The sequence below is a fragment of the Mus caroli genome, unplaced genomic scaffold, assembly GCF_978045245.1.
Source record: "Mus caroli unplaced genomic scaffold, Mus_caroli_1 scaffold_16, whole genome shotgun sequence".
Classification (NCBI taxonomy): domain Eukaryota; kingdom Metazoa; phylum Chordata; class Mammalia; order Rodentia; family Muridae; genus Mus; species Mus caroli.
This window is the reverse complement of record NW_028227271.1, coordinates 17,899,438-17,913,691: the sequence shown is the minus strand read 5'-3', so window position 1 is coordinate 17,913,691 and position 14,254 is coordinate 17,899,438. Positions and strand designations below refer to the sequence as shown.

At 47.5% G+C, this 14,254-nt stretch overlaps 1 protein-coding gene across 5 annotated transcripts in view; it reads left to right on the top strand.

The window, feature by feature from the left end:
- Tbc1d22a (TBC1 domain family member 22A) overlaps nt 1-14,254 on the top strand; it is a 274,856-nt gene that overhangs the window by 124,137 nt on the left and 136,465 nt on the right. For all 5 annotated transcript variants that reach the window (XM_021183325.3, XM_021183327.3, XM_029469434.2 and 2 more), the window contains exon 9: nt 8,330-8,439. In XM_021183325.3, coding sequence (XP_021038984.1) covers nt 8,330-8,439 — 110 coding nt within the window. The remainder of the gene's footprint in view (nt 1-8,329; nt 8,440-14,254) is intronic.

Here is a 14,254-nt window from a genome sequence, read left to right as displayed (position 1 = left end):
ACAGTGGGAAATACAAACATGTAGATCCCGCCTTACTAATGCTGTTATTTGCCTACCAATGTAAAGGTACAAAGGGGAAGGGTCAGGTTGAGGAGCAGTCTTCAAGATAGCCAGTGTCAGTCCCAGCTGGCAGCCTGTAACTCTGAGCCTGCCTGCCTCTCGCCAGCCTGTGTCAGGGGCCCCAGCATGGCCTGCTCTTCCACCTTCTGCCTGAAGTTGAGGTGGCTGCCTTGATTGCTTTAGGTAATCCTTCCGGCATCCTTGTGCTACATTCCTTATGATAGGAGGATGTGAGGCCAGAGAGATGGTTCAGTGGTTTAAAGCATTTGTTGTTACTGCAGAGAACTTGGGTTTGGTTGCCAATACCCACATGGCTGCTTGTAACCGTGTGTAGCTCCAGTGCAGGGGATCTAACACCCTCTCTGACCTCTGAGGGCACCAAGCACTCTTTCAGAGCATATAGGCATGCAGGCACTCTACACACACAGAAAATAAAATAAACCGTAAGACATGTGATTTGACGTCTGCCCCCAAAAGAAGGGATGTGGCTGAGCAACTGGGATCAGCTTCCTGGAAGACTGTGCAGCAGTTTCTGTAGTGCCCATATTTTCAGTGACAGGTTTGTGGCTGATTTCCTCTTGCAGGTAGCACTTTGAGTGACTCAGATTTCTTCTGCGTCGATTTTGAAAAAAAAGTGCCCAGTCATTTTACTCCATGGAGAACTTGAATCTGCCCTGCAGAACTCTTGCGTGTTAGTGTTTGTGATGGGCAGTGTTAATTGTCAATTCAGCAGACTCTAGAGTCACCTGGGAGTGCCATGAGAGCCAGCTTTATCTGGATTATGTTAATTGAGGCAGGAAGGCCTACCCATTGAGGCTGACCCTGTTCTCTGGGCTGGGAAGACTGCTGAAAGGGAGCTGAGTACCAGCGTGCATTCCCTGCTATCTTCTGACTGTGGACGCCCTGTGGCCAGCTGCTTCAGGGTCTGCTGCCTTGATTTCTCTACCCTGGTGGATGGACCTTTGACTCTCCCTGCCAGACTGTGCTCTGAGAGTCTCTCCCAGGGATCTCGGTGGATTTTGTTAACCCCTCCCCACAAAGTCTTCTTGATCCTCTTAGGGCTGAGTACTATGTTTGGAGCTGGCCTTGTAGGTTCTAAAAGTCTGCTTCTTATTCCTTGGGTTGGGCAGGCACCATTTTAACTGAAGTGAACCTCCCAGGGTGGGTGAGTCGTATGTGTTAGGGATCATTTAGTTTTACTTCATGGCTTTAGCTGGCTTCTTTCCTACAAAGCTGTTTGAGGGTGTTTTCTTTATTCTCAGGTGGCCTACTGCCATGTATTTCTTACTGAGAAATAACTCTTTGTAGATTATTGTTATGAGCCGTTGACCTATCATAAATTTGTTGGACTTTCCCTCTTACAAGCACTTAAGAGTTTTTACAGGATACAGTAGCCCTTCTTTTCTGCTGCCTTCCTGACCTGCCCCGAGCACGTGCTTAAGCCACACAGCTTTCCCAGAGCCTGCACTGCACTCTTGTTTGTGACAAGAGAGGGCCCTAAACAACCCACTGAGGTGAATTTTGTCCCAGTGGAAGACCCCCTGGTGTGGGGTGAATGAAACTATCTTTGTGGGGCTGACTGACCAAGGATTCAGGGTGAGCAGGCTGGGTTACTGGTCTTATTTTGGTCCTTTATTCTCTCTGCTGCTTTATGCACATTGAATCAGGGCTGCTTTGCTGGTTGATATGAAGACCCGCGGTTACTTTTGATCAATTTAGATAGAGATAAATCACTTTAGTAGATTGATTTATGATGTTTGTACCCTTAGCAAGTTCATTTCCATAGTCCCCACTGCTGAGAAGTGGGTATCTGTGTAGTCTCCTAATTGGAATACAGAGTCAGAAAGAAGGTCTTAGCTGAAAGTCCAAGATGCCTTTCCTCATTAAGGAATAAGGAGGGACCCAAATCTGCTAATACCACACTCAGGCAGGCATCCTTGAGGTGCCGGAGTGCTGAGCCTGTCTCAGGTGCACATCTTGTTGCTTAATGACCCATAAGGACCCTGGATTCCCTGCTGTCCCGTGTCAGGGAGAGCAGGGTTGGGGTTGAGACAGTTAGGATCCCCCAGGGACATATGAGCACCCTGTGTTCCTGAGAAACTGGGCCTATAATTTTCAAAGGCAAACTCAGCTTTTTTTTTTTTTTTCTACAACTGTAGTTTTTTGAGGCTTTCAAAATAGCCAAATTGTTCTCCTTCTGAGAGAACCGAGTCTTCTTGAGGGGGTGGCAAGGGCGAGTTAAGGGGGCATACTAGGAAGAAGGCTTGCTTCCTTCGATTTGAGTGACTTCCCTTTTACTGTAGTGTTGTTTGCACTGTCATTGGCATACTCAAATGAGAGTTCTGATGCACAGCCGTCAGCTCAGTAATAGCCTGAATGTTTTCTGTAGCCGAGAAACTGGGCTGGCGCCTACTTCTCATTCCTCAAGGAGTAGTTTTTCTCATTATGGTTGTAATTATTCATTCCTCCTAGACCACAAGCTCTTTGAAGGAAGTCTGTTTACTCCCTCGTCCTGCATTAATGAGCATCTGCTCTGTGCTAGCACCGCTGTAGGTGCTAGAGACACAGGCTTTGGGGTACCCTTCTGGGTTGAGGGTCAGTAGATGGGAGCATAGATGGGAGATTGAGCTTGTGGCATGTGCTGTGTGGGGCCTCTGCAAGCTACATTCTGTCCTTTGCAGTGGGGATTGTGTCTGTGGAATTGACTTGTCCCCTGTGGAATTGACTTGTCCCCTGTGCAATTGCTGACTATAGTGGACCATACTCATTTGTGCTGCTGTAGGCATTACCCAATAGCCCTTGTCTACCTCAGGGTCTCTGCATCTTTCTCTGTCCTGTCCTATGGCAACCTTCAGGTGGGTTGGCTCTCAACTCTCAGTCTCAGTGATGATAGGGATTTATATGGGTCAGCCCAGGCTTGTGTCCAGGCTCTATGAGTCTCACCCGTCTCAACGCCACCTTCCTTCATACCACTGTGAACTTAGTATGGGCAGCCATCTACACTGGACAGACACCCCTCCACTTCCATCTCTGTCTTATTTGCTTCCCCCTCACCCCCCTTTTTTTTTAAATTGGCAAACATCCCTACAAACGAGCATCCAAACCACTGAGTCCAGAGGGCAGCGAAGGAGCAGTTTCCTTTTTCAGACATTAAAGATGCTCTTGTCTCACCCTCTCCCTTCCCACCCAAATTTCTTGTTAGGGCTTCAAGCTTGAGATAGAACCAGTTACTGCTTCAGCGAGTAATTTTTCTATGAACAAGAATGCTTACTCACAGTGGTGTTGTGAAGCCAAGAGCCCAGGCACGGTAAGATTGCTATGTTCTGAAAGAACAAAAAGTGACATCGCAGGTCCAGGAAGTGCCTTTCTTTCTGTGCTTATATCCCCACCAGCATCCTGCAGCACAGGTCCACCTTCTTCCGGAGTTTTGGTTTCCTGCCTGTGGGTTCTGTGAGGTTGGTCAGGGCTCCAGAGGGTTGAGGATAGGGAGCGAACTGTGCTGCTGTGGGAAGCAGCCGCCGATGCTCTTCAGCTGGGACTGTCTCCCAAGCCACTGAATAGCTCAGGCTAACCCATCTCACCCTTATCTTGTGGTTCTTGTCTGTTCACACCCCTCCCTCCAACCGTAGGTTTGTGCTGTGGCCCCACAGGTGGTGGTTGAAGTTTTCAGCAGTGGAGTAGAGAGGGAACGGTGACTGTGGTGTCGTCTATAACCTTGAATTGAACGTTATTTATATTAGAATTAAACATTCCCACTGCAAAACCAATTTGATCACAGTGTTAGTTGTTTTTGCTGAACCAGAGTTTTGTAAATTTATAGTCTGGAGTTGTGGTGCTACCCTCACCAAAGCAGGACCCTTTCTCCACAACAGAGCCCAAATCTGCGTAATTAAGTGGTACAATCTCTATCACCAAAGTGTCAGGGTTTCAAATTTAAAACTCCCAAGTTGGGAAATGTGAAGATTAGATCCATAGAGCAATTCCAGCTTGCTTATAAAGAACAGAATATTTTTGATTACCAGTTAAGCTCCTAATTATGTGAAGAGGTTTATTGCAGGGTTTGTGCAGCATAGGTGATTAGTGTCGTCATGACAACAGCCTCTCCCTCCTTCCTACCACCAGGAGCTTGCTCTCTGCCAGGTGCTGGCTCTTTACTCTACAGCCTGGCATACTAGACATCTGTACTAGTGTCGAAGGATCCTTTGGTAGGAGGGGAGACATATAAACTGGAGTCATTTTCCTCCTTTCCAGGCGCCACCCTCTGTTATGTGAATTGATATGAAAGAGATCCCAGCTCCACTCACTGCCTCCTATTAGAAGGTAAAATTCAAGTGCTCAGGTACCTTGGCCATTTCAAATCCTGACACCATCCCTGGAGGCCTCCCCACCCTGGAGCCCTTAACTTGGGGTGATGTCATGGCATCAGTTCAGTCCTTTGCTTGAGTGACAGCCCATGCACTGAATGCTTTACTGACAGTTTCTACTTACTAAGTCCTACTTCCTAAAGCCATTCAGTTAGCTCTTATAGGAGCTCCTCCACTCTGATCCCCAGCCAGAGGCTGCAGTGTATCAAGAGGCAGGGGAAATGTGGAGGGAGTGCCCAGGACTCACACCAGGCCCTGAAGCTTCCTAGACCTTGTCCTGAGGCTGCCACTGTGCTCTCTCATTGGTGCTTTTCCCCTAGGTGGTTGAGTGTATGCAAACAGAACAAAGACTCAGTGGTTAGAAGGTGGCAGATGTCCTAGGGCAGGCAGCCCTCCTCACTGTCACTGCACTGGTCTCCATTTTGAGCCTGTCTCACCTCCTGCTCCTCTTTGTTTCTGGGTGTGGGAAGATGGGCAAACATTTTCATTCTTTGCTATCCTAACATAGCCTTTTTACATTGCAAAACAATTAAATACCTGTGCCTGCCTCCTGTCTAAGTCACTTAGATTGTTTCTTCTATCTGCCCACCCACCACTTAGCACCTACTTTCTGTTCCCTGCAGCTTTCTGTCTACACTCACATCAGTGCAGACTTTTGGGATGGTTAGGACTTACCCCCGTGCTGTCCCCTCCTTATAGTACTGGCCCTGTCCATTGAACACAGTAGCAATCTTCACTTGGTTCTGACCACAGGGCCTGTACATGTCCCAGTCATGCAGTCCTTAGCAGCCCTGGGGAAAGATGAGCTGTTGAGATGGCTCCAGCAGCATTGTCTTTCCTGCTATGCATGAGACTCTTTCTTCCTTTCTACCCTGGACCCTTCTGCAGAGAAGGCCCTAGGTCTCTGTCCTTGCCTATCCACAGTGTATGTGGCTGCTGTAAGGACTAGAATATTTATTCCATTCTAACAGTGAGGCCACGCATGATCCTCTTGGTGTTTAGAAGACGAATTGGCAGAGGGCTTCTTGGAGTTAAATGCCATTACTTCGTTACCCTGAAGAGTAACAAATGACCTGCTGTGAGAAATGACACCCAGAATAGGCTGCTGACATTTCCTTGGATAAAATAATAGGCTGGCTAAACAGACTAAGAAATATTAAGACTTCTGCTTGCCCCACACAGTGCCTGTTTTATGCAGGCCCAGGCTGTGCTAGCTCAGCTGCTTCTGTGAACCAGAGGTCTGAGAGGGCCTTTCTTGGTGTTTACCTTTGATTCTGCCTGAGGAAATGTCTCTGTGTTTGGAAGGCCCTTGAAAAAGGATATGCCAATGGAAAACATCTCAGAAGCTGTTCTCTGAATGCAGTTGTTGATTCGATGCCCTGAGACTGGAAAATAAAGTCAGACTTGCTCTTAGACTCACAGGATGGGAATCAATTCTGCTAAAGAGTTTTCCCCAGGGAGCAGGAAGAGACAGTTCACACCCACATATGCATTCTTGATCTTCCCATTTCAGTCAGTGGACAGCTGGCACTGGGCTGGAGTGGATGTGAGGCAGGCTGAGGTGTTCTCCCTATTGCATCTGTCACCTGAGAGAGGTGATAACTTCTGCCAATGCAACCTAAGGGAGCAAGCAGGGAGAGAGCACCTTTCTCACAAAGTCACTGAAGGATGTATTCACTAAAAGGTGTGCTCAGATCAAATGTTGCCTTTTTGAGATCAGACATTTTCCGGAAGTGGGCCTCTGAGGACTATCAGGAGAGGATTCTTGCATCCCTGCAGGCAGTAGGGGACAGAGCTACAGGAGTGTATGACTGTCACAAGACAACTCAGGAGGGTCAGATGAGGTACCACAGCCATGCCTATAAGTCTGACCTGTATCCAAGGGGAGGGGGAAAGTTGATGAGCAATTGTGTCTCTTAGGGTTGTGAATACTTTGGGTCCAGTGTGACATGAGTGACAGTATCCTTCACACAGGGGCTGGCTATCTGCCACCTGGCTGTTCTGGTCCCTGAACATATGTTTTCCTTTAATGAATTAGCCTCCTGGGGTGGTAGTGGTGCAGGGGTCATTGTCTATCCTGCCTAGCTCTCTGCACAGGGCTAGGTCTGTAGTGATAGATCCCATAAAAGGTATCAGCCCAGCACCTGCTATGTCCTTCCCCCGTAATCTAGGCAATCCGCTGTTTACCAGCTTACAGAGAACAAGCCCTGCTCAGTCTCTAGCACACATGCACCCTGAAGGCCACAAGGACTGGGCTCCTCCCTGTGAGGCATCCAGAATAGGCACGGATACAGACAGGAGTTGGTGGATGCTGCCAGGAACTGGGAAGAGGGCGGGAAGGGGGTGACTCTCATAGGATACAGGGATTCTTACCTGGGTAAGGAAAATACCTTGGAGTTTAATGGTGGTGATTTCACAAGCTCTTTCCACAGACTTGCACATGTGCTTGCAGTATGTAGGTGTGGCAAAGGTCTTGCTTTTACTCATTGAAAGAATAGATTTCATGGTATGATCTATGTCACATTTTAAAAAGAAAACCCCAAATCTAAGCAGTACCACAGAGAGAACTAGGGTATTAGCACCACTTCTTACAGACCCAGTATCACTGTAGGTGAGGTGTGAGCTGGTGCCAAAGGGCTGGGTCCTGCTGTTGTGTATAGGACAGTCACCATCTCCAGACTCTGTAGGTCAGCACAAAACCTGCCTGTCAGCTTCTACCCAGGGACTTTGACGTGACAACTCTCTCCCCTTACCTTCCTGGTCTCTGTTATACACAAAGAACCAGGAAGGCAGTGTGCTCATCCTGTGTGTGCCAGGAGCCCTTCAGGTGCTGGAGAGGACGTCACCACTAAGGGTTCAGAAGCTGGTGGGCTTTGGTCCAGGTGCTTTGTGGGGAACAGTTAGGAAGGTGGTCTGATGTGATGGCTAAGGATGATTGGGTGGCTAGAGGTCTGACCCAGGTCCCAGGTCTGTTGTGGGCTTCCTGAATTCCAGGCTGGTTATCTCTGCTGTGGTGCTGTTTCTCTGTATGCCATAGGCTGCTAGAGACCCTGACAGTGGGAATAGAGTTGTGGCAGGTTGCTTGAGTGGGTGTGTCTGAGACACAGGGTGGTGGGAAAATGATAAGCTCTTGATAATTGTTAGCAGTGTTGTTAGCATTGCTGGCTTTGCCTAGACTTTCAAAATGGATGTGGGCTAAAATGTTTTCTTCTTAAAGAACATTTTCTTTATAAAGATGCACATGTGTTTGCAAATAAAATGAAAATAAGGAAATGATAAAATGGGCGGTCAATTTCTAAACTGTTTATGAGTGTTTTCCTAGGTAATAGTCCTTCTCAGGGGCCAAGATGAGTTTGCTCAGATATCTGATGAACCATTTCAATTAGGCATCTGTTTTCTCTACTTTCAGAAGGAAATTATTTTGAACACCACTGTCTTTTCTGAAGCTCATCTGTGTCTCTGCCTTCTGGGGCATTAGATAGTAACACAGAAATGTTTACCCAGAGCAGTTTGGGAAACTCTACCTCAGGAACCGTACTCCAGAGGAATTATTACAGAATGAATATGTAAACTTATTAGACGCAGAGTTTTAAAAACTCTGATGGAGAAACTTTCAGTTCTGTTAGGGCTTTCTAGAATATGAGCTGTCTGAGAAGTAATAATTTATAATATATTAATTATGCTAATTAATTGGAATGTATTCAGAATATTAATTATCTGCAACTAATTAGATATTAAAGTTGAGAACCATTAAGTGATGAGGTGTGGGTCTCTTGAGCCATTTATTCAGTATGATCAAAACGTGGTGGAGGGAGGCTGGTGTGCATGCGCATGGCCGGGTTCCCTGTTTGTTTATTTCACATGGTTGATTGCTTCTTGTATCTTCCATACTTGGTTCTGCACAGACCAGGAGGACGTGGACAAGGTCGATGTCTCCAGTGTGCCTGCAGAGGTGCTTCGCAACATTGAGGCTGACACCTACTGGTGCATGAGCAAGCTTCTGGATGGCATTCAGGTGAGCCTGCAGCTTGGGAGGTTTGGGAGGCTCTGGCCAGCATGATGCAACCCACTGGGAAGGCCACTGGGCCACACTCTACTAGCTAGCTTCTGAGCTCAAGCTGTCTACCTGAAAAAGCAAGCAGCCTCTCTTTGTCTGGAGCAGCACATACTCACCTCAGCATCATAGGCATGAGATAGGTCATCCATGCTTCTGGTTCTGGGAACAGTCAGTGTGTCCTGCCAAGTGTTCCAGTACTTGGTGTGTGTGGAGTTTGATTCCCATGCTCTGATCTCCCCTTGCTTCTGCCTGTATTCTCTAGCCTTTAGCAATACTGTGGGCACTGGTTCTCAAGTCCTTGGCAAACTACTGGGCACCTATTCCTTAAAGGCCACCAGGTCCCTTGACTGTACCTTCTAGGCTTGTGAGCAGCCCATAGCCCTCTTGCTTTGGTGGCATGGCTCTGTATGCATGTGTCACTCCTACTGTCCCTGATCCATGGGGAGGCTCTAGCTTTCATAGTCCTGAGTACCTGGGCATCGTGATGGGGACACTGGTGATCTCCATATGGAAGTTAGGGTTGGGGTTCTGTGATGTTCACAGAAAAGCCCCCTGGCAGCTTGGTTTTATGTAAACAGTGTTTATGTGTGTGTTGAAACCTGCACAGTGCCTAGGACGTATCTCATTAGCTGCTGGGGACAGCTCCTGGATGATTTGTATAGCAGTGGCCAAAGCAGGCAAACCAGCCCTCAACTGCCCTGCAGAATGGTTTTGGTTTGTTTTGGCCCAGAATATCTTTCTTAAACACCTGCTTTGTACCTGGCATTGTGTTCTGTGCTTGAGAAGGAGCAAGGTATAAGGCATGCTGGGAGGACCACACTGTGCACTGGGGCCCAGATGGAGGCAGCAAGCACAGGCTCCCAGGATCAAGTGTGACTAAAAGATGCTCTAGGAGGCAAGGAGTTTTGTTGACAGAGGAGGGGAGGGACCGAATTCCCAAGATTTTCCCTGGGAGCCACTTGCAGAAGCCAGGCAAAGAAGGCCACGGCCTGTGCCATGCCAGCTAAGGGAGCATCTTAGCCCTCAGGGCAGCAGGAAGCCAGCTGGGCCACAGTGGCCCTAATCTTTCTGAATAGGTGTCTCGGCTCATCTACTGAACCTGGAGGTCAAATGATGCCTAAGAAAATGTATGACTTAGACCCCGAGGCTCAATCTGAGTGGCTCAGCCAAGTGGGATGTCAAGGAGACTTGGGTTTGCATTGCTTTTCATACCGGAGGCTGACAGGGAAAAATTAGCATCCCCTGTGTAAGTGAAGAGTGGGAAGCTCTTCTTTGCTCTCAACGCAGATGGCCCTTGACTTATTTTGTTTCTTGTAAAGACAAATGTGCCCACTAGAGACTTGTTTGGGCCCAAGCATCAATCCATCACTTCCTGCCTTTGTTAATGTTTTCATATTTACTCCTTCTTCAGGAACTTCAGGCCTTTCCCTGTTAGAGAAGGGATTGAACTGTAATGTAAAAGTTTATAAATTATCACTGTCGCTTCTCTGATTATGAGTGATGGGACTTGTGCCATTTAAATACAAGATTATCTGGCTTCTGTTTGTAAATAAGATCGCCGTACAACAGAATCAATGCTGGCCTTTCATTTTTCACCTGAGCTTTGTTGTCAGGCAAAGTGGCTTATTGACAGGGCTGACAAGCAGAAGGCACCACAGTCCTCTGGTGCCTATGTTTATAGCACGTTCACAGCTTAGTGGGAGCTATCTGTCTTTCCCTCACATGGCTAGGATTGATCTCACAGGAGCCTCCTGTGAGCAGAAGTAGAAGACTCTCAGTTCCACCATTCAGGATTTGGGAGCTTGGCTGGATTCTTGTGGCTCAGGCAGTCCCAAGAGCCTGGAGACTTCAGGGCTCTTCCATGCAAGAGCCAGTTTCGTTTTAGGTTAGCCTGTGAGGTATAAGCTTGGTTAAAATACAGCCTCGAAAGGACCAGCAGCCTATTCCCCAAGGGCCTGCATGGCCCTGTCCTTTACCAGTGGTGGCTTTCTAGTCCACTTTCCGCTTCTGGTCACACCTCTCTCTCCTCCATTATTATTATTATTAATAATAATAATTATTATTTTGTTCAGTTGGAGTGTTCTTCCCTGAATATCCATTTCCTTGTGCCATGATCTAGGTTGAAAGCCCTCAGAAAATAGTCTTGTTGAATGCAGATTCTCCTTCTGGCCTTTACCCCTGTCTCTAGTTCTTTTATAAGGCTAGGTTGACTTATCAAAGTGTGTTAGCCATCCATACCACTTCCTGAGGGGCTTCCATGGAGTCATGGTTCCGAACGATGGACCAAACTAGGGCCACCAGCTTTGTGGCTAACAGGTAGTGTCCTCAGGGATGAAAAATGGGAGTTGGTTCTATCTCCTGCATGTGGGCATTGTGCCTTGTATCAGATCCAAGGTCCTACACACCAGGTGGATGCTCAGAGAGAAAGGCCACTGCCCCAGGTTACACAGCCTCTGAAGGAGCCCATATTTGGACCCCACGGCTTCTATGGCTTCTGGTTTGCTGAAGTAGATAGAGTAAGTTGTTTTGCAGGGCAGGTTCTAAAACAGCAATTCTCAACCTTCCTAATGCTGTGGCCCTTTAGTATAGTTCCCTAAGCTGGGTTGATCCCCAGCTACAAAATTATTTTCCTTATTACTTCATAACAATAATTTTGCTATAAATCGTAATGTAAATCGTTTTGGAGACGGAGGTTTGCCAAAGGGGTTGACCCACAGGTTGAGAACCTCTGTTCTGGAGGGTAGAAACCACATCTGTCTTTTGTTTTGTTTTGGACACTCTGGGTAGCTATAGCTATGTTTGTTTCATTGTGGGCCTCAGTTGGAGATTCTGTGCCCACTAAGTTATAGTAGTTGATCTGCTAGCTGCTACTTCCTCCAGAGTATGGTGGGCATGCCTGTGCAGATGCTGAGGGTTTCTGTGGTGGGTATGGTCAGCACTGCTCTTATGGCCCAGACCTGAAGTCCAGTGGGGCTAGGCAGGAGCCGGGCGAGCAGTGGAGGTGAGCGGAGAGAACTGGCCAGGGGCTGTGTGGCCCAGGAGAGCAGACTTTAGGAAAACTGTTCCCACTGCAGCTGCCTGGAGATGACCATTTACAGAACACGTGTGACTTGTGTTGATGGCTTGTCACCAGCAAGGACAGTCCTCAGAAAGGAAGTGTGCTGGCCTGCTAATAGCCAGCCAGTGCATTTGAGGAGAGTCTGCAGGTGCACTGTGGCCTAGGGTTTTCGGAAGGTGTGAAGTAAGAGAAGAGTCCTCCATCCTACCTCAAAATGCTGGAAGAGGTGCTTCTTCCAGACAGCTTGAGTACTCTCAGTAGTAAAACTAGTCTTTCTTACTTAATTAAAAAAATTTTTTTTGAGACAAGGTCTTTCTGTGTAGCCTTAGCTATCCTGGAACTTGCTCTGTAGACCAGGCCAGCCTTGAACTGATAGAGTCATCTGCCTTTGCCTCCTGTGTGCTTGGATTAAAAGTGTGACAATCACCGTCCAGCTAGATTTAGTTTTATTGCAGCAGTTAGATTCCTACTTCATGAAGGGTGCTCTTCAGTGAGGCTGCCTTTTGAAGTCCCAGTGCTTTTTTGCACTGACACCAGCAAGGCTTGGTGGTGCTGCCTAGATTTTTGCTCATGTGCTTGCTGGTGTCTACTCACTGTGCTGTGTGCTTCAGTACAAGTGTCTGCACAGTGAAGAAGGTCATTTGTGTCCCTGTATTGTTATAAAAACAGCTTTGTTCTAACAGGCCACTTGAAAAGGTCTCAGGGACCCTAACGGTTGGCTGGCTGGTCATTGAAGGCTTCTGAATGAGACTCATGCTTCCTTAAACCAGGCAAATAGCCGTCTCACTGAGAAGTCCCAGAAGGTGAGCTCAGAGAAAGTACTGAGTGATGTGGACCTGGCAGAGAGGACCAGGGGATGAGAAAATAAAGAAGATAGGGAAGTTTGTGATCAGGTGGTGTTGTACAGAGCTGATGGCTCACCCCAAGCATGCCTGCTAGGAAGCACCACATCTTATATACTGTTTGCAGGGGGAATGGGGCTGAATCCGTGGAAAGCTATTACACAATGGCATGAAGTCAGCAGGGAGCTCAGCAGGCAACGTTGCACAAGGAGAACACAGGATAGCCCAAGTTCATCATAGATCGAGCCTTGGGACCGATAACCGCAGTCCTTTAGGGGATAAAAGTTGAGTTTCAGGATCTGAAGTCGCAGGGCCCCAAGACCCTGGTCCCAAGCCATTACTGGCCTTGCCAAGCATGCTCCTGGTCTTAGAGTAAGAACTAGATTTTTTTTTTTTCCTCTGCACACCAGGACCTTAGGAAATGCTCTCACCAACAGAGCAGCCAGTGAGCCTGTGTGGTAGGAAGCTCCAGTATCACTGTTGGCAGGGATGGGAGTCTTTGTATGTTGACTGAAAGGTGTAGAGTATGCCTAGGTTTAAATAAAATGTTAAATTAAATTGTGAAGTGCGGAGACACAGTTTGTAAGCACAATCCAACTCTGAAGACTTTGGACAAACTAACTGGGACTTCTGGCAGCTAGGATTCCAGTCATTACATTCTGCAGCCCAGCAGACAGGAGAGGAGAGGATTAGTGAACTGAGAGGGTCTGAGGAGATGAGCAGAGCAAAGCCAGACAGAGAGAATGACTGGAGGGAAGATAGCAGTGGGAAGATGACAACAGAAGTTTAGGCTTTTGGTTTGTTTTATTTTATGTGAGGAGTTACAATGTGGGTACCACATTCACCTTAGCCTTGGAATCTTGACCCTTGTTGCTTAGAGTCAATAAATAAAAATGAGTCAGAGAGAGAGAGAGAGAGAGAGAGAGAGAGAGAGAGAGAGAGAGAGAGAGAGACACGAAGTACAAACCATACAGATGTGAGGTGGGAGAGAGGGACAGATATGAGGGACATGCAGAAGGAGGGTCGGTGGTAACTATAGGATGGAGATGAGGTAGGTGAGAAACAGGGATGGCAGAGGCTGGAGAAAGCGGGAAGATATGCTTGCCACTATGAAGAAAAGATACCTCTGAAGGAGACTGGATTAAAATTTTGGACCCTTATGGTCTAGCTACCCCTCAGGAGTCAGACTTGATTGGGTGGGGTAGAGCTCTGGCTCCTGATTAAAGGCTTTCCAGATGACCACTCAGCTAGTTCACAGCCACCTGTAACTCTAGCTTGAGGGGACCCCATGTCCTCTTTTAGCGTATGTGTGTATCGCCCCATATTAAAAAACCAAAAAGAAAAACAAAATATGAAAGTTGGACATGGTGACATATACTTTAATCTCTGCACTTGAGAAGCAGAATTCAAGGCCAGCCTAGTCTACATAGTAAGTTAAGGCCATCCAGGCTATATAATGAGAGCCTATCTCAAAAAACAAAACCTAACCCCAAACCATGATAGTATAAGGAGTGTAGCTGGGGGAGGAAGGGCATGTAAGAGTTGGAGGGTGGGGCACTGAGGTGCATGAAAACACAACCAAACCCATTGCTGTGCATAATTAGTAAACACTAGTGAAAAACTGGAAGGGTTTCTAAGATGAGGAGCATTTGTACTGCACAGTCTTAGGCTTGGCCAGTGGACATCTTGAGTCCTGAGTGCCAGATAGCAAACTTACTCTTGTAGCTCACATGGGATGTATCTGAGAATGGCCGCCCCAGGAGCCGCCGAGGGACTGCGTGGCTCACAGCCTGGGGAGTGCTCCCCAGGCTTAGAGGAGTGTTCTGGACTGTGCTCAGGCCTTCTATGTGGACCCACCATGTTGTTCAGGTTG